Here is a 20000-nt window from a genome sequence, read left to right as displayed (position 1 = left end):
TCACATTCTTAAAATAAAGTGATCCTAATTGACCTAGGACAGGGAATTTTTACTAGGATTAAATGTCAGGAATTGTGAAAAACTGAGTTTAAATGTATTTGGCTAAGGTGTATGTAAACTTCCGACTTCAACTGTGTGTGTGTGTGTGTGTGTGTGTGTCATGGCTCCCGGGTGGCGCAGGCTATATCACATCCGACCGTGATTGGGAGTGCCATAGGGCGGCGCACAATTGGCCCAGCGTTGGCCGGGGTAGGCCATGATTGCAAATAAGAATTTTTAAATAAAGGTTCAATTTAAAAAACAACTTGCGGCAACCGCAGCACTATCAATAGGAGGTGAACAGTGCCTGGTGCTAAAAATATAGCTGACTTGTTATGCAAGTGTTGCACACCAACAGATAGAGAAAACCTACACCAGCTGAGCAATTAATTTCAACAATCTTCATTTTAATTTGACTTTACAAACAACAAGGCTTAATTGCAGTCTACTTCTTCAGAGCCTAAACCTATATAAAATAACTTAACTGGCTGTGGTAGACTATGAGGCTTAACAGCCTAACAGAAGTAGTATTTTTTTATTAGGCCTACTTACAATTGCAACTGGTCAAAAATGTAGCATCCTACATAAAACAATCATTTAAAGAAAAGTCTGCATGTTCGAACTAAAACAATGTAACTAATAATAAAAAGCGCACATTTGTAAATCCCAAACTGTAAAAGTAATTGGAAAGGTAGATACAAATTATTTGTGACATTGTGGTTACAATAAAGAATAAACAAGATGCTGTGTTTTATTTACAGTAGTGATGGACATCTGGAGGCAATTTGAAAACAGGTTTTTGAAAACGTTTTCACAAGTGTACTGTAGTACGGTGGCAGGTGCAGCCCATCATGCAAATGTTTCCTATTGGCAGGATAATAGACTTTTTATAGTCAGGTTACTGTTGTGAAAATCCCTCAACTTGCAATGTATTCGATGCTTAAGCACTCCAAAGTGTTACATTTCTAACAAAAATAGTATTTCTTCAACATCTTTATGCTTTCGTTAATAAATTAACAAGAAAAAATACATTTAAAATGCCGATTTTTATTTAAACTTCATTTTAGTCGCACTTCCACCTAGCTCCACGACCACAGGTAAAACCTTGCTGAGATGATCACTGTTTTATTTTACCTTCATTTAACTAGGCAAGTCATTTAAGAACAAATTCTTATTTTCAATTACGGCCTAGGAACAGTGGGTTCAGGGGCAGAACAACAGATTTGTACATTGTCAGCTCGGGGATTCGATCTTGCAACCTTTCGGTTACTAGTCCAACGCTCTAACCACTAGGCTACGCTGCCGCCCTGTTGTTGTATCGCCAGTTTCTTTTGCCAAAACATCTTGATGGCCTTGTGTTTTTGCAGAGCTTACAACTATGCCGACAGCCATCTGTGGAGATCAGTGAACAAAGGGCTGGACAACGGGCATCACCGAAAACGCATGGTTGCCAAGAAAGCAGTTCATTTCGCTAGATTCTTAAAATGTGTACGGAGCATGTGTGTGTTGGAGTCACTTTTAATTCTTAATTGATCTACCGTTTCTATCATAGGCCACTGTAATCGATGGGGGCTCAGGGCGGTACCATTCTGCTCATCTGATGAAGGTGCTCATGGATGTGATTCAAACTTCGAAGACCGAGATCGAGTCATTGAAGGCAGACCAGCAGAAAGAGAAACATTCTCTGAGGGCAGAGATACGGGTGACAGCTGATGCATTGGTCCAGAGCCAGGCGGTATTGGCAGAGTGTCACTCCTCATTAGTGCAACGTCAGGCGGCATTGGCGGAGAGTCAGGTGGAGAACGATCGCGTTGAAAAGGGCGAGGAACGCGATGGAGTCACAATCCATGCCAGGCACACCTGTGAGCTCTGGAACTCCACCTCCGACAGGCAGAGTCATCAGGTCGTCGGTTCACCCTGACATTTCCATTCCTCTTCTGACAACAGAACTTGACCAACTGCTCACCAGGCACAGCAAGGGCCGCCCGGACCGTTATGCTGTTCTGCTATTCCAAGGATGTGTAACCAAAAAGAGATACCACGAGTGGGCACAGAATACAAACTGGGATGGATCCCGAGGCAAATGTGGCTTACCAGTGAATCTCCGGGTGTTCATCATTAATACTGCGTATCAGAAGTTTCTGTCCATGACTGATGCAACCCGAAAAATAATTAAAAACATAGTTAATGAGTACTTGAGAAAGTCTGGAGAAAGAGAAAGAGTCACCGAGAAAGTCTGGACATGGCCTGCTCTCCCTTATGTAAGGAATTAGGCACTTTCCCATTTTTACTACAGTATGTACTGGAGGCTATGTTTACTTGTCAGACTGCACAGTAGCCTAATTAACAAATGCAGGTGGCTTATATCTTCAAAATGCTTTTAATGCTTTATCCAAATGTAAAATGTATGTATTTCTTCATCAAGCATCTTTATGCTTTCGTTAATAAAATAATTATGAAAATACTCTAAAATACTCCCCTTATTTGTAAGTCGCTCTGGATAAGAGCGTCTGCTAAATGACTTAAATGTTAAATGTTAAAAATGCTGATGTTTATTTAGTTATAGATCCATAACAAATTACTATGGGAATAAATATCACTGATTTCCAGAAATATTGGAACAAAGTTGTCTAATGAAGGCAAACAATTTAGAATCCTCCAATCCTCTAATGTTGTAGCCTACTCCTGACCGTCACGTTGTACAGCGCCATATTTTCCATTCCATCCTAACAGAAACACCATAATATTAATCAAATTAATTAAGCCAAATTTCTTAAAATCAATCCCGTATACTATGTTATTACAAAAAAGGTTTTAAATTCTCTGGTAATGCCAATATGGAAGACTATCAAATGCTTCTCAAAGATGCCTTCTGGTGGTCAAACTAGCACTAACTTACTATAACAGAAAAAATGGCTGACAATTAAATAACGTGCCACAGAATGGTGCAGCAGCCCGCAATGTGTGCTGCAGTAAGATGCAAATTTCACACATACAGTGCCTTCGGAAAGTATTCAGACCCGTTGACTTTTTCCACATGTTACAGCCTTATTCTAAAATGTATTACATGTTTTTTTACCCCTCAATCTACACACAATACCCTATAATGACAAAGCAAAACAGGTATAGAAATGTTTACAAATTTATTCAAAATAAAAAACAAATATGACATTTACGTAAGTATTCAGACTCTTTACTCAGTACCTTTGTCAGCAGTTACAGTTATCAATTCTTCTTGGGTATGACGCTACAAGATGGTACCTCTTGAGTTTCTCCCATTCTTCTCTGCAGATCGGGTTCAAGTTTAACCTCTGGCTGGGACACTCAAGGACATTCAGTGACTTGTCCTGTAGCCACTCCTGCGTTGTCCTGGCTGTGTGCATAGGGCCGTTGTCCTGTTGGAAAGTGAACCTTGGCCAGAGTCTGAAGTCCTGAGTGCTCTCTAGAGCAGGTTTTCAATAAGGATCTCTGTACTTTGCTCCGTTCATCTTTGCCTCGATCCTAAATAGTCTCCCAGTCCCTGCCTGTGTAAAACATCCCCACAGCATGATGCTGCCACGGTTGACCGTATGGAGGGTGCCGGGTGTCCTCCAGACGTGAATATTCATTTCATCAGAGAATCTTGTTTGTCATGGTCTGAGAGTCTTTAGGTGCCTTTTCGCAAACTCCAAGTGGGCTGTCATGTGCCTTTTACTAAGTAGTGGCTTCTGCCTGGCCACTCTACCATAAAGGCCTGATTGGTGGAGTGCTACAGAGATGGTTGACCTTCTGGAACATTCTCCCATCTCCACAGAGGAACTCTGGAGCTCTGTCAGAGTGACCATCGGGTTCTCGGTCATCTCCCTGACCAATGTCCTTCTCCCCCGATTGCTCAATTTGGCCGAGCGGCCAGCTCTAGGAAGAGTCTTGGTGGTTCCAAACTTCTTCCATTTAAGAATGATGGCCACTGTGTTCTTGGGGACCTTCAATGCTGAAGACATTTTTTGGTACCCTTCCCCAGATTTGTGCGTCAACACACTCCTGTCTCAGAGCTCTACGGACAATTCCGTCGACCTCATGGCTTGGTGTTTGCACTGACATGCACTGTCAATTGTGGGACCTTATATAGACAGGTGTGTGCCATTCCGAATCATGTCCAATCAATTGAGTTTCCAACAGGTGGACTCCAATCAAGTTGTAGAAATAGCTCAAGGAAGATCAATGGAAACAGGATGCACCTGAGCTCAATTTGGAGTCTCATAGCAAAGGGGCTGAATACTTATGTAAATAAGGTATACATTTTTTTTAAATAAATTAGCAAAAATGTCTAAAAACCCATTGTCGCTTTGTCATTATTGGGTGTAGATTGCTGAGGATTTTTACTTATTTAATCAATTTTAGAATAAGGCTGTAATGTAACAAAATGTGGAAAAAGGGGTCTGAATACTTTCCGAAGGCACTGTATATTGTTTAGTACATGTAAAGACAATATTAAATCAAGAAGTCTGATGGGTGACAATATTAGCCTTGCGAATTATATATTATCACTTGTGAATGATGCACAACGTAAGAATCATAGTCGCACACATGTAGCCAAGCCCATAGGCCTATATGTTTTGATAAGGTTTGTATCACAACTGAAGTGGCCAAATAACTTCATAAGATTAAGCACATTAATCCACTTTACAAGGGGTGTAGAGCCTAACTGGCATACATAAGCAGCTCCTAAGTTTTAATTTTATCTTCCCCAATTTTGAGCATAAAAATGCACCTTTATAATAAAAGCATTACATGGATAATTGCATTTGCGGTCACTTTTGATAATGATGCTTTCGTCCCACCTACTCAACAGCCAGTGTAATCCTTTGGCGCGTTATTCAAATACCTTAGAAATGCTATTACTTCAGTTTCTCAAACATATGACTATTTTACACCATTTTAAAGACAAGACTCTCGGTAATCTAACCACACTGTCCGATTTCAAAAAGGCTTTACAACGAAAGCAAAACATTAGATTATGTCAGCAGAGTACCCAGCCAGAAATAATCAGACACCCATTTTTCAAGCTAGCATATAATGTCACATAAACCCAAACCACAGCTAAATGCAGCACTAACCTTTGATGATCTTCATCAGATGACAATCCTAGGACATTATGTTATACAATACATGCATGTTTTGTTCAATCAAGTTCATATTTATATAAAAAAACAGCTTTTTACATTAGCATGTGACTAGCATGTGACTAGCATGTGACTAGCATTCCCACCGAACACTGCCGGTGAATTTACTAAATTACTCACGATAAACGTTCGCAAAAAACATAACAATTATTTTAAGAATTATAGATACAGAACTCCTCTATGCACTCGATATGTCCGATTTTAAAATAGCTTTTCGGTGAAAGCACATTTTGCAATATTCTCAGTAGATAGCCCGGCATCACAGGGCTAGCTATTTAGACACCCAGCAAGTTTAGCACTCACCAAAGTCAGATTTACTATAAGAAAAATGTTATTACCTTTGCTGTTCTTCGTCAGAATGCACTCCCAGGACTTCTACTTCAATAACAAATGTTGGTTTGGTCCCAAATAATCCATTGTTATATCCAAATAGTGGCGTTTTGTTCATGCGTTCAAGACACTATCCGAAAAGGTAAATAAGGGTGACGAGCATGGCGCATTTCGTGACAAAAAAATTCTAAATATTCCATTACCGTACTTCGAAGCATGTCAACCGCTGTTTAAAATAAATTTTTATGCCATTTTTCTCGTAAAAAAGCGATAATATTCCGACCGGGAAAGCCTGTATACGTACAAAGAGAGAGAAAATAAATACATCTCGTGCCCTCGTGCACGAGCGTGAGTCTCAGAGTACTCTGACCAGCCACTATCCAAACGCGATAATGTGTTTCAGCCAGAGGCTGCCTCGATATCATTCAGCTTTTTCCCGGGCTCTGAGAGCCTATGGGAGCCGTAGGAAGTGTCACGTTACGGCAAAGATCCTCAGTCTTCAATAAAAAGAGCCAAGATGAACAACAACTTGTCAGAGAGGGCGCTTCCTGTTTGGAATCTTCTCAGGTTTTTGCCTGCCATATGAGTTCTGTTATACTCACAGACACCAGTCAAACAGTTTTAGAAACTTTAGGGTGTTTTCTATCCAAAGCCAATAATTATATGCATATTCTAGTTACTGGGCAGGAGTAGTAACCAGATTAAATCGGGTACATTTTTTATCCGGCCGTGTCAATAGTGCCCCCTAGCCCTAACAGGTTTAAGGGGAGGCAGGTAGCCTAGTGCTTAGAGAGGTGGTCCAGTAACCGAAAGGTTGCTGAATCGAATCCCCGAGCTGACAAGGTAAAAATCTGTCGTTCTGCCCCTGAACAAGGCAGTTATAACCCACTGTTCCTAGGCCATCATTGTAAATAAGAATTTGTTCTTAGAACTGACTTGCCTAGTTAAATAAAGGTGAAATAAACTAAAATAAATAAAGGAACATTCGCGCTTATATCCTACTGCTGTGTGTGCATTGCAGCACTTATACTAGGCTTTTGCTGTTTGTTAGGCCTACTCATCTAGTTGGCTGACGAAAATGAAATGTGGACAGTTGTTCCAATATATTCAATATGCACCTCGGAATTGGATAAGGACGCGCGCAGTTGCATCCCTGATGTGTCTGTCTTCACTTGTAGCCTGTGAGAAAGACACAATCACGTGATGGAGAGCCATGTGAGTGAGAGGTGCTTTGGAGCAAGCAGCACTCAGGGAGAAGGGCACAACGCAGCACTCCGGCAACAAAAGACATGGATTTTTTTTAGGGTGCATTACTGCCACACAAAGGGGATGTCGCCGTGAAATTCTAGGCATTATCAAGTGCTTATCAAATTGTGAATGAGATACTGATGAAGCGTATAGCCTGAGCAAAAAACAAAGCAGAGGTCATGCCTTTCAAGTAACTTTTTTCAAATCATCATTGGATTCGCATCATGCAGCATTACAATGTATTAAAAATCTAAACATATAGCCCAACGTTTGTAGAATAACTAAAGTTACATTAATAACTCTAAATTAAGAATATAGGAGCACCTATTTCTTTGTTTAACCGCTTAACATAGAATAGCCGCATGTGCGCACTCCCTCAAATCGTTTGGACAAAATATCCTTTCTATTTTATTCAGCTTTGTTCAATTGTATTTTTCATACTATAAAATAATAGAAAATAATGCCACAGAATTCTAAGCAAATCTTGCCTGCTAAATTAACTTGTGTAGCCCACAGCCATTTGGCATTGCCAGATCAGGACCTAACATAAGGACAACTCAGAGTATGCTATTCTGTTCTGAAATAGAGCACATTTTCTTCAAATCATGCTTCTTTAGACCTGTCTAAAATATATGGATTTATTAAACTTTTTAAATACGTAGATGTTCCAAAGATCTGCATCAGTGTGGAAGCCAGGAGATGCTAAATGTGTTTGTTAATTAATGGTCAATTACTGTGAGACCGACAGTTATTTGCTTGACAATCACCCGCTGTCAACTACTAGCCTAGCTAGTAGTTGTTCCTGGACAGGACCTGTCCTAGTGTCCTCCCTCACCTCAGTTTTGCTGGACAGGACCTGTCCCAGTGTCTCCCCCTCACCTCAGTTTTGCTGGACAGGACCTGTCCCAGTGTCTCCCCCTCACCTCAGTTTTGCTTGACAGGACCTGTCCCAGTGTCTCCCCCCCACCTCAGTTTTGCTGGACAGGACCTGTCCCAGTGTCTCCCCCTCACCTCAGTTTTGCTGGCCAGACCTGTCCCAGTGTCTCCCCCCCTCACCTCAGTTTTGCTGGACAGGACCTGTCCCAGTGTCTCCCCCCACCTCAGTTTTGCTGGACAGGACCTGTCCCAGTGTCTCCCCCTCACCTCAGTTTTGCTGGTGGATGGTGTCTTCTTCTTCTTGGGCTTCTTCTTGGTCACATCAGACGACACCACAGGGACGCTCTTCTCCGGCTTCAACGCCTCCATCTTCTTCTCGGGCTCCTGGGGCACGGGTGTGGGTGGCTCCTCCTCCTCAGGGGGCAGGGGGAGGGGTTCCAGGTAGTAGCTGCGTGGCTTGGGCTTCAGGTGGGTGTGGTAGAGGAGGAAGCGCTGCTGTTCCTCGAACTTGGTCACCTTACGGTCCACGCGCACCGTCCCGAACCAGCCCCAAGAGAGAGGGGCAGAGTGCTTGAGGCCCTCGAACACGTCCCACGGCGAGATCTTCTGCTTGTTGGACACTTGGAGGCCCTGATGGAAAAGGAGAGGTGGTTTTTAAATTGATATAGATCACAATTATTAGAGACTGGTGTTGCCCCAAATTGATCCCGACAATTAAGATGTCTAAATGCATAAGTATTTTGCAGACCTGTGTTCAAATACTATTTGTTTTCTCTAAACTTTGAGCATTTGAAGGAGCCTGGAGTACCATATGGGCGTGGTTTACAGATTTGGGACAATTCCATTGGTTCCATTTCGCCAGGCAAGCTCAATCAAGTATTTGAAATAAAACACAGTATTTAAACACAGGTCTGCTATTTAGGGAAGACATTCCTAGTGAACAGCTGAAAGACAAGTTTATGAAGAACCATGTGGGCTAAAAATATTAAATATCTTAGTGACAGAGAAACAGTAATACCTTCAACAACTGAGTTGGCAATGTCTTCCAAGGGTAAAAGCTCAATATACTCACCTCCTTCTCAAAGCCGGCAATCTTGTTGCCCTTGGTGTCGATGAGCGAGCCCTGAGGTTCACACGTGATGACATCACGGGTCTGCTTGGGCAGAGGGAGCAGCTGACGCACCTTCTCCAGACTCTCCGACTGCCGGTCACCCAGCTCTTTCTGCAAATACACACCACAACAGTAGAGTTATTGACACCTTTCTGAGCAGAGAACGAGCCAAACACCTTGAAATAAAGATACAAATATTATTGAATTGAGAAGCTTCCTCGTGTCTGTTTGATAGTTGCTCGAATAACTGAATTCTAGGCGAGTGGGGACCTCTTGTGGTGAACACCGAGCATAACACCTTTCCATAAAATACATCAATAACGGAATACTCTGCTACATAGGACATAAATTGTTATATATTCCACATATAAACGGAGAGTGCAAAACATTAGGAACACCTTCCTAATATTGAGTTGCACCCCCTTTTGCCTTCAGAACAGCCTCAATTCTTCAGGGCTTGGACTCCACAAAGTGTCAAAAGCCCATGTTGACTCCAATACTTTCCACAGTTGTGTCAAGTTGGCTGGATGTGCTTTGGGTGGTGGACCATTCTGATAGACCGGAAACTGTTGAGCGTGAAAAACCCAGCAACTCTGCAGTTCTTGACACAGTGCACCTGGCACCTACTACCATACCCCGTTCATAGGCACTTAAATATTTTGCCCTGCCCATTCACCCTCATTGGAGCAGATACACAATCCAATGTCTCAATTGTTGTCTCAAGGCTTAAAAATGCTTCTTTAACCTGTCTCCTCCCCTTAATTTACACTGATTGAAGTGGATTTAACTTCTTATGGCTTGAGGGTGCTATTTTCACGTCCGGATGAAAAGTGTGCCCAAAGTATACTCCCTGCTATTCAGGCTGAGGCTAGGATATGCATATAATTGGTAGATTTGGATAGAAAACACTCTGAAGTTTCTAAAACTGTTTGAATGATGTCTGAGTATAACAGGACTTATTTGGCAGGCAAAACCGAGGACAAACCATTCAGGATTTTTTTTTTTTTTAAGTCACTCTCTTCCATGGGTTTTCATTGAAATTCTAAGCGAGTTGCTTGCAGTTCCTATAGCTTCCACTGGATGTCAACAGTCTTTAGAAATTGGTTGATGTTTCTCCTTTGTGTAATGAAGAAGTAAGGCTGTCCAGAACGAGGCTCGAGGGAAGTGTACTTTTTGATAGAAGCGCGCGACCGGAAAGCACGCTCCACTTTGTTTTCCTCCGGTATTGAACGCAGTTTATTCCGTCTTAAATTTTATTGATTATTTACGTAAAAAAATACCTAAAGTTGTATTAGGAAAGTTGTTTGAAGTGCTTGGTCAAAGATTACAGGTAACTTATGAGAGATTTTGTAGTCATATTGCGCAAGTTGGAACTGGTTGGAAGTGGTTTTTCTGGATCAAACGCGCCAAATAAATGGACATTTTGGATATATAACGACGGAATTAATCGAACAAAATAACCATTTGTGATGTTTATGGGACATATTGGAGTGCCAACAGAAGAACCTCGTCAAAGGTAAGGCATGAATTATATGTTATTTCTGAGTTTTGTGTCGCGCCTGGCGGGATGAAATATGATTGTCAGTGTTTGTTTGTTGGGGTGCCAACCTCAGATTATAGCGTAATTTGCTTTCGCCGTAAAGCCTTGTTGAAATCTGACACACTGGCTAGAAATACAAGAAGTTCAGCTACAATTTGGTGTATTGCACTTGTGAATGTATGAAAGTTAAATATTTTTTATCATTTTGGAATTTAGCGTTCTGCCATTAAACCGGATCCCGATCCCGTTAACGGGATTTCAGCCATAGGAAGTTAACAAGTGACATCAATAAGGGATCATAGCTTTTACATGGATTCACCAGGTCAGCCTGTCATGGAAAGAGCAGGTGTTCCTAATGTTTTCTACACTCAGTGTAAATAAATCCAGTGTGATCTTACCCGGAGCTTCTTTACCAGGTTCATGTAAGCCCTCTTGTTCTCCTCCATGCTGCCCTGAGAGATGCTGGACATGTCAGCAGCCAGCGTGCCATTAATCAGCACACTCAGCATGTCCAGCACCGTAGTGAAGAGCTCACTGAGAGAGAAAAAGGAAGAGAGCGAGAGAGACGGACAGGCAGAGTGAGGGAGAAGAGAAATCACTCACGTCAGTCAGGTACTTTACATGTTGACATTACAATCTTAACAAATGAACACAAGTAAAGTGATGAAGTTTAAAATGTGTGAGCAGGTGTGTTGGGACTTACTTGTTGGACTTCATGTCCACTGTACCGCTGCTGATGATGTCGAGGAGTAGCACAGCCCACTCGGTGGTCTGCTGTGTGCTGCGTTGTACCGTGTCAAACATCCCACCTACCTGGAGAGCAAAGATAAGACATCCAATTTCATTTTAAGCCTCGTTCACATTACCCATAAGCACTCCGTTACATTGCGCCAGATGTCATGCATTTCAAATGGGGACCTCTACAACGGAGTGGAATCATAACGCCCTCTTGCAGTTGAAGGCTTGCGAGAAGGACGCTGCATTCTTTTACATTTTCCAAACTTTGCGCCGTCTGAAGTCCAGCCAGAGTCCGTTGAAGGACAGGAAGTTACCAAACCGCGGAAGATGAAAATGTGGTTTTCGGTAATAGCTTTATGGGATAGCTAGCAACTTGTAAACAATTACCCATTCCTATAAGCGAGTACTACGTTGGCTTTTAAACCAATTATATGACTTGTCTCCCATTTAAGTTTATTGTGATGGTAATAGGGCTTGTTTTTTATGATAATTATTAGGTGGAGGTCGCTAGCTACAGTGGTACCTTCAACCTAGCCTCGCTTTTAGCTAGCTAGCTGCTTTACAGTGCAAGCTAGCTTAACTTGCTAGAACGTTACAGAAACAAGTTGAGGAAAAACTAAACAAAACATGTTTTATTATCACCTAAAACATTATATTTATCCTGTCTTGAATGAAAAGGTAATATTTTGCAATCTCTCAAAATAAATGCCATCTCTGACGAGAGACTCCTCCATCTTGTCTTGCATTGTGAAATCCTATCCTATGCTCTCCTTCCAGTAGACGAACGAGATTGCATAAAGTTGACGTACGGCGTAATGAAATACAAATAGGAGCGGAAGGTAGTCTGGTGGTTAGAGTGTTGGGCCAGTAACCGAAAGATTACTAGATCAAATCCCAGAGCTAACAAAATCTGTCGTTCTGCCCCTGAACAAGGCAGTTAACCCACTGTTCCTAGGCCGTCATTGTAAATAAGAATTTGTTCTCAACTGACTTGCCAAGTTAAATAAAAAAAATATTAAAATAACATTTAAATACGTCACGATGTAAACGGGGCATTAGTATGCAATTCAGAAACTTCCATGAAACTTGTGCCAAAGGGCCAGAGAATTTGCATGTATTTTTCTTAATACATTTTCAACCTCTACATCTCTTTGTACTTTTAATGGACAAAACATCAGTATTCTGTAGCAGTAACTAACTGGGTTTGATTTGTTTCCAGAGGTACTTTCTGTCCGTCTGGCCTTATCTGATATTGGACAAATTACCACTTTCAGGCATAACAGCGAAATCACATGACTACGATGGTAGTGGTGACTAAGAAACCTCACCAGATTGAGCCGCAGCTTCAGTGCCTCGTGCATCATCTGCTTGGCCTTGCAGTCGTCCTGGTACTGGTCCTCCCGCCAGTTCGTTACAATCTGGAAGATGGAAATGCAGCCAATAGCATCAGTCAGCATGAGATGGCAGATTTTGCCAACTGTGAGCACAAGAAGGGCAGAATCCTCACTTGCGATGCACACACTGACTTTTGTGTAAAACGTGCAATGATGTCAATGAAGCCTTACGTTATGCACACAGATCTCAAGTTGGGATTTGGGCCTAATAGAGGGGGTGTGGTGGGATAAGAAGATGGGGGAGAGGCTGTGTTGGGTCTTACCTGCTGCACCTGGCTGTAGAGGGAGGTGAGGAGGCCCTCTCGCTGTTCGTCCTGGCCTTTTAAACAGGTCAGCACCAGAGATAGGAAAGGCTGCTGGCTCAGCAGAGACATGCTGGAAACAGACAAATGTGAAAGCTGGGGCAAAAAATTATCAAAATAGAGCAGAGTATTATGCTTTCTGGATGAGAGTACAACCATGTTGATAAAATAAGCATTATTTACATAACCCAAAATAGCACCTCATAAAACCCCTGTTTAGCACCCACTAAAACAAACTGTTCTGAAAGAGGTGCTGTGCTGTGCTGTGTATTCATTGATCTATACTGTATATCCGTCGGGACCAGGACAAAAAAGGGGTTCCTCTGGAGTGAGTTGTCTGACCTTTTCTGTTTCTGCCGGTCCCTCTCCTTGCGTGAGGAAGATCCCAGATGCTGGCCCTTCTCCAGCTCCTCCCCTGCCGCCTTCAGGACGTGGCCCTGGACTGAGGTGGGCAGCTTGGCAATCAGTGGCGCCACCAGCCACACACCTGACCGCTCTGACGAACTTGGGGGTACACAAACAAAAATAAAGAGATTTTACACTGAGGTTAGATTTCACCAACAATGAGAAAGCATGATTGGGTACTCAGGGACCGGAGTTTGGAAACACTGCTTTAGCCATTTCAAAAGGTTTTACCAAAAGACATTGTGAAAACAATGGATATTATCTGGTTGAAATTTGACAATTGGTAGTACCTATGATAGATTCTAGTTTTAATGTTTCTCACAGAAAAGCTTTTATGAAATAATTATATAGCAAATAACCATTTTACCATGTGATTTATTAGTGATCACAGTATTCCTACATACAGTTGAAGTCGGAAGTTTACATACACCTTAGCCAAATACATTTTAACTCAGTTTTTCACAATTCCTGACATTTAATCCGAGTAAAAATTCCCTGTCTTAGGTCATTTAGGATCACCACTTTATCCTAAGAATGTGAAATGTCAGAATAATAGTAGAGAGAATGATTTATTTCAGCTTTTATTTCTTTCATCACATTCCCAGTGGGCCAGAAGTTTACATACACTCAATTAGTATTTGGTAGCATTGCCTTTAAATTGTTTAACTTGGGTAAAACATTTCAGGTAGCCTTCCACAAGCTTCCCACAATAAGTTGGGTGAATTTTGGCCCATTCCTCCTGACAGAGCTGGTGTAACTGAGTCAGGTTTGCAGGCCTCCTTGCTCGCACACACCATTTCAGTTCTTCCCACAACTTTTCTATAGGATTGAGGTCAGGGCATTGTGATGGCCACTCTAATACCTTGACTTTGTTGTCCTTAAGCCATTTTGCTACAACTTTGGAAGTATGCTTGGGGTCATTGTCCATTTGGAAGACCAATTTGCGACCAAGCTTTAACTTCCTGACTGATGTCTTGAGATGTTGCTTCAATATATCAACATAATTTCCCTCCTCATGATGCCATCTATTTTGTGAAGTGCACCAGTCCCTCCTGCAGCAAACCACCCCCACAACATGATGCTGCCACACCCATGCTTCACGATTGGGATGGTGTTCTTCGGCTTGCAGGCCTCCCCCCTTTTCCTCCAAACATAACGATGGTCATTATGGCCAAACAGTTCTATTGTTGTTTTATCAGACCAGAGGACATTTCTCCAAAAAGTACGATCTTTGTCCTCATGTGCAGTTGCAAACTGTAGTCTGGCTTTTTTATGGCGGTTTTGGAGCAGTGGCTTCTTCCTTGCTGAGCGGCCTTTCAGGTTATGTCGATATAGGACTCGTTTTACTGTGGATACAGATAATTTTGTACCAGTACCCTCCAGCATCTTCACAAGGTCCTTTGCTGTTGTTCTGGGATTGATTTGCACTTTTCGTACCAAAGTACGTTCATCTCTAGGAGACAGAACGCGTCTCCTTCCTGAGCGGTATGACGGCTGCATTGTCCCATGGTGTTTATACTTGCGTACTATTGTTTGTACAGATGAACATGGTACCTTCAGGTGTTTGGAAATTGCTCCCAATGATGAACCAGACTTGTGGAGGCCTACAATTTTTTTTCTGAGGTCTTGGCTGATTTCTTTTGAGTTTGAAGGTAGGCCTTGAAATACATCCACAGGTACACCACCGATTGACTCAAATGATGTCAATTAGCCTATCAGAAACTTCTAAAGCCATGACATAATATTCTGGAATTTTCCAAGCTGTTTAAAGGCACAGTCAACTTAGTGTATGTAAACTTCTGACCCAATGGAATTGTGATACAGTGAATTATAAGTGAAATAATCTGTCTGTAAACAATTTTTGGAAAAATTACTTGTGTCATGCACAAAGTAGATGTCCTAACTGACTTGCCAAAACCATAGTTTGTTAACAAGAAATTTGTGGAGTGGTTGAAAAACAAATTTGAATGACTCCAGCCTAAGTGTATGTAAACTTCCGACTTCAACTGTATTTGTAAATGGGAGGGAGAATTGAGAAACGTCACACACACACACACCTCAACACTGGTTTCGTCTTGCTAGTGTTGTTGCTGTTGGAGGTAGAGCTTCCGGCGCCGGCTGAGCTGTTTCCTGAGGGGTTGCTGGAGTTCATCTCCGCTGACTTCTGGAACACCTCTATGGTGACCTTGGCGATGTTCTCCAATAGGGAGTACAGCTCCTGCAGGGAGACAAGAAAGACGAGTTCATCCACTTGCACTCAATGACAGGGAATCTATCCTTGACCAAGACGGCTGCCATTATACTAGCACATTCTACAGTTACGAAGGGTTTTGACATAAGCCATTTTAATTCTCTCTCTCTATGGACTCAATTGAACCAGAGGCAAACTTGTGAACTTTACAGATGGATTCTATTCAAAATCTATATTTTGAGCAATATCATTGCAATATCATTGGGCGGCAGACCGCCTCGCGGTTATGAGGTTTGGGCCAGTAACCGAAAGGTCGCTGGTTCGAATCCTCGAGCCGACGAGGTGAAAAATCTGTTGATGTGCACTTGAGCGAGGCACTTAACACTAATTGATCTTTTAAGTTGCTCTGGATAAGAGCATCTGCTAAATGACTAAAATGTAAATGTATTATTATGCTTCATATTGACTAAATGGCAGTGTTAGTGTTTTGAGGACCTTACAGGACACTGGAGTCTGGTTACGTACATTGTTAGTACTCTGCTTGATCATGAGCTGCAGTTCCAGGGACGACTGTCTCATTGTCCACTGGTCCATGTTCTAGAGCCGGGAAGATGGGACACAACTTTTAGATGCATGCATCACAACAATCCCCAAGCAGTTAAGTTGTCACAGAGAGACTTAGCTTCAAAGTTCACCACTCTCCCTGTAGCACTGCTTTAGTCAGCAGATGGCAGTAATGACATTCAGAAAACTCAGAACCCTCATGTACCCTAATGTGGTCTGCTGAGCTACAGCCAGGGTTCAGAGAAAGTTCACCCACTGATTAATTCTAGCACCCACAACCCCCCATTTCTAATGGATGTGCCGTCTGCTGTGCTCTCTCCGCCATCCCCAACGATCATCTAGGGCTGACACTGATTCACTTACAACTGGCCTCGATGGCTTCAAAGAAACCATTTCAAAGTAATTTCCAGAAAAAGGTTTTAGGTCTTGTGTGGGCTGACCTGGAGGATGCGTTTGATGCGCTGCCTCTGGGGATTATCCCCCTCCTCACTGTCCAGCTGGCGGTGAGGGTAGCAGATGAGCTGCAGCAGCCGCTGGGCCTGGATGTTGACCAGCACCGGGTCCTGCAGGGCACTGCTGTCCTCCGACAGGGACTTGAGGCAGCGCTCGCCCACCCACTCCTGATGGAGGGAGAAATGTGTGATGATAGGTAGAGCTCACCAAGGGGTATATACTGAACATTGTTTGGACCCATTCAGTTTTTAATTCAGTCAATGCAGAAAGTGAAATCACACTCAATTAGAAAACTGCATTTTGTTTCCTATGAGGAGTTCATTCACTACTTTACCTGATTTTTAAAACACATTTTAATACAATCTACTTGCAGTGAAGCTGCTCAACATCCACATCACATTAGTCATCTAACAGACTCCCATCCAGAGCGACCCACAGAAGCAACTAGGGTCAACGCCCTGCTCAAGTGCACGTCGACAGATCTCCCACAAGGTCAAAAACGGGAACCCGAACCAGCAACCCATCAGCCACCACCACCAAAACAAACATGAGAAAAAAGGAAAGGAAAACATGAAAAAAATATGCAAAAAAACAAAAGACATTAAGGACAAAAAAAATCATAACAGCAAGGCCAACAGAATATGTGTGAGTACATGTATGGCACTATTTACGTGTGTGTATGTGTATTTCCATGTACGTGCATGTGTGTGCATTTAAATGAGCATGTGTCCAAACACCTGCACAGCATCAGCCTCAGGCCAACAGGAATTAGCAGTAACAATGCCCCTCAGTGTCATTCAAACTTAGTTCTTGATACGTTTTATTGACTTTATTTTTTTACTTTTATCTTTGACTATCATTCTATCCCCCGCCCAGCAACTCCACTCCCACTTGTCTCCAATTCCACATCCCAACCCAACCCATCTAGCTCTACTGGCCACCCTCTTCGGATTTCTACGCACCATACTGTTTATCTTTCAACTATGCTGTGATGTTTAACATATAGTGCCTTCGGAAACTATTCAGACCCCTTGATCTTTTCCACATTCCACATATTCTAATATTGATTAAATCGTTTTTTTTTCTCAGTCTACACACAATACCCTATAATGACAAAGCAAAAGCATAGTTAAACATTTTTGCTAATATATATATATAAAAATAAAAAAATATCACATTTACATAAGTATTCAGACCATGTACTTTGTTGAAGCACCTTTGGCAGCGATTACAGCATCGAGTATTCTTCGGTATGACGCTACAAGCTTGGCACATCTGTATTTGGGGAGTTTCTCTCATTCTTCTCTGCAGATCCTCTCAAGATCTGTCAGGTTGGATAGGGATCGTTGCTTCACAGTTACTTTCAGGTCTCTCCAGAGATGTTTGATTGGGTTCAAGTCTAAGCTCTGTCTGGGCCACTCAAGGACATTCAGAGACTTGTCCCGAAGCCACTCCATGCGTTGTCTTGGATGTGTGCTTAGGGTCATTGTCCTGTTGGAAGGTGAACCGTCGCCCCAGTCTGAGGTCCTGAGTGCTCTGGAGCAGAATCTCTGCACATTTCTCCGTTCATCTTTACCTCGATCTTGACTCGTCTCCCAGTTCCTGCCGCTGAAAAACTTCCCCACAGCATGATGCTGCCACCACCATGCTTCACCGTATGGATGGTGCCAGGTTTCCTCCAGACGTGACGCTTAGCATTCAGGCCAAAGAGTTCAATCTTGCTTTCTTCAGATTAGAGAATCTTGTTTCTCATGGTCTGAGAGTATTTAGGTGCCTTTTGGCAAACTCCAAGAGGGTTGTCATGTGCATTTTATATAGACAGGTGTGTGCCTTTCCAAATCATGTCCAATCAAATGAATTCCACAGGTGGACTGCAATCAAGTTGTAGAAGCAGCTCAAGGATGATCAATGGAAACAGGATGCACCTGAGCTCTATTTCAAATCTCATAGCAAAGAGTTTGAATATTTGTATTTATTTGCTAAAATGTAAAAAAAACTGTTTTCGCTTTGTCATTGAGGTATTCTGTGTAGATTGCTGAGGATATATATATATATATAAAAATCAATTTTAGAATAAGGTTGTAATGTAATAAAAAGGTAGAAAAAGTCAGGGTGTCTGAAAACTTTCCGAAGGCACTGTACAATTTGAATCTAATCGAATCCACAGATTGCGAGTTGAAGATAAATACTTTTACTAACAGTATTACTATATTAGTAATTGATTGACCCGGTCTCCCAACAGATCTCCCAACAATACTATTTATAGGGTCAACTTTAGATCAATGCTATGCATTTTCAGCCATTGCTAAACCTGAGACCAGAAACAGGCTACCTGAGGGCAATACCAAAACTAATGGTCTATTGATTCTGTCTCCTCACAACAAAATCTGCAAAGCTGCGATGATTGTATGCCCCAAATAATCCACATTTTGTTGGTGGCAAGAATTCTGTACAATAATTTTAGCTGAGAAGCATAAAGTCTTGAATCTTGCGTTGTTTTACATATTACCTCATACACCCTGTACCATGGAATCGGTACAATTCGCTACGGCGCAGCTGTCAACATCCTGGTCCTCAAATGAAAATGGTATACTTAGCTATTTATGCTATTTTTATTCCTCCACCAGTTTTGATCCTTTATATTGGGCAGACAGACCAGTTCCCTACCTCCTTCCGCTTCCACCTGCCTCCTCCATTTTTGGGGTAATGATGTAATCAGTTGGTTGCAATCTTGGATTAAGCAGACCTTCCCATACAATTCTGATAACTCCATGAAAGACATAACTCCACCATTCCAATATCATTTAAAAACAAAATACCCTCAAACATATTTTCCATAAATACAGGTCCTTCATCAACCAGCAGATTTGAGTCAAGCCATAATATTGGTTGTAATATTTGTCCTATCTTTTCAGGGGGATGAAATTGAAATTGTAGCCAGCTCTGCAATGCTTGTTTGAAAAAATTATCAATTTCAATTAATCGAAAATGAGACACGGCAATCTGCACAAAGGCAAAAAGGTAATTTTCTTAGTAATCTACTTGAGAACCATTTAGGGTTCAAATGAACATTTTGGATAAGTGAAGCTTTTAGAGAGAGGTTTAGTGCTTTTATATTTAATAATCTCAACCGACCCAGTCCATATTCATTATATTGATAGGCACACTTTATCTTGTCTGGTTTAGCTTCCCAGAAAGCAAAAAAACATTTTGCTCATAGGATTTGAAAAATTAAATCATCAGGAGTAGGGCTGCGCCGTAAGTAAGTTAGTAAACTGAGATAGGACTAAGGTTAAAATCAGGGCAATTTTTCCATAAATAGACAGGTATTTGTCTATTTTTACTAGTTTTCTATTGAAATTCTTTGTGGAGAGCTAATTTATATATTTTGTGATATGAATACCAAATATGTCTACCTCACCGTCAGCCCATTTTATAGGTAAACTGCACGGTAATGTAACAGTTGTATTTTTTAAAGATCCAGGCAGGAAGGAGGACCATCCTCAGAGTATTTCAAAAATATTGAAATAGTGAAACATTCTCTTTGCGAGACAGAGTAGGTGAACGGATGATCGCCGCATGTGTGGTTCCCACCGTGAAGCATGGAAGAGGTGTGATGGTGCGGGGGCGCTTTGCAGTGGACACTG

General features: G+C 41.9%; 1 protein-coding gene across 2 annotated transcripts in view; it reads right to left on the bottom strand.

Moving 5' to 3' along the window:
• LOC106611503 (mediator of RNA polymerase II transcription subunit 12) overlaps window positions 1-20000 on the bottom strand; it is a 105745-nt gene that overhangs the window by 18017 nt on the left and 67728 nt on the right. Inside the window, exons 27-37 of one of the 2 annotated variants that reach the window (XM_045723825.1) lie at window positions 16341-16520; window positions 15862-15933; window positions 15203-15363; window positions 13083-13244; window positions 12702-12813; window positions 12373-12462; window positions 11010-11119; window positions 10705-10840; window positions 8728-8877; window positions 7923-8285; window positions 6422-7790 (exon numbers count right to left, since the gene is read on the bottom strand). In XM_045723825.1, the coding sequence (XP_045579781.1) occupies window positions 7704-7790; window positions 7923-8285; window positions 8728-8877; window positions 10705-10840; window positions 11010-11119; window positions 12373-12462; window positions 12702-12813; window positions 13083-13244; window positions 15203-15363; window positions 15862-15933; window positions 16341-16520 (1623 nt within the window). In that variant the 3' untranslated portion in view covers window positions 6422-7703. Of the gene's footprint in view, window positions 1-6421; window positions 7791-7922; window positions 8286-8727; window positions 8878-10704; window positions 10841-11009; window positions 11120-12372; window positions 12463-12701; window positions 12814-13082; window positions 13245-15202; window positions 15364-15861; window positions 15934-16340; window positions 16521-20000 lie in introns of those variants that run through there. The other variant, XM_014211769.2, reaches the window with a different exon arrangement.

This window comes from Salmo salar, chromosome ssa09, assembly GCF_905237065.1.
Source record: "Salmo salar chromosome ssa09, Ssal_v3.1, whole genome shotgun sequence".
Lineage (NCBI taxonomy): Eukaryota > Metazoa > Chordata > Actinopteri > Salmoniformes > Salmonidae > Salmo > Salmo salar.
The sequence above is the reverse complement of the archived record's forward strand: the minus strand, read 5'-3'. Positions and strand labels throughout refer to the sequence as shown.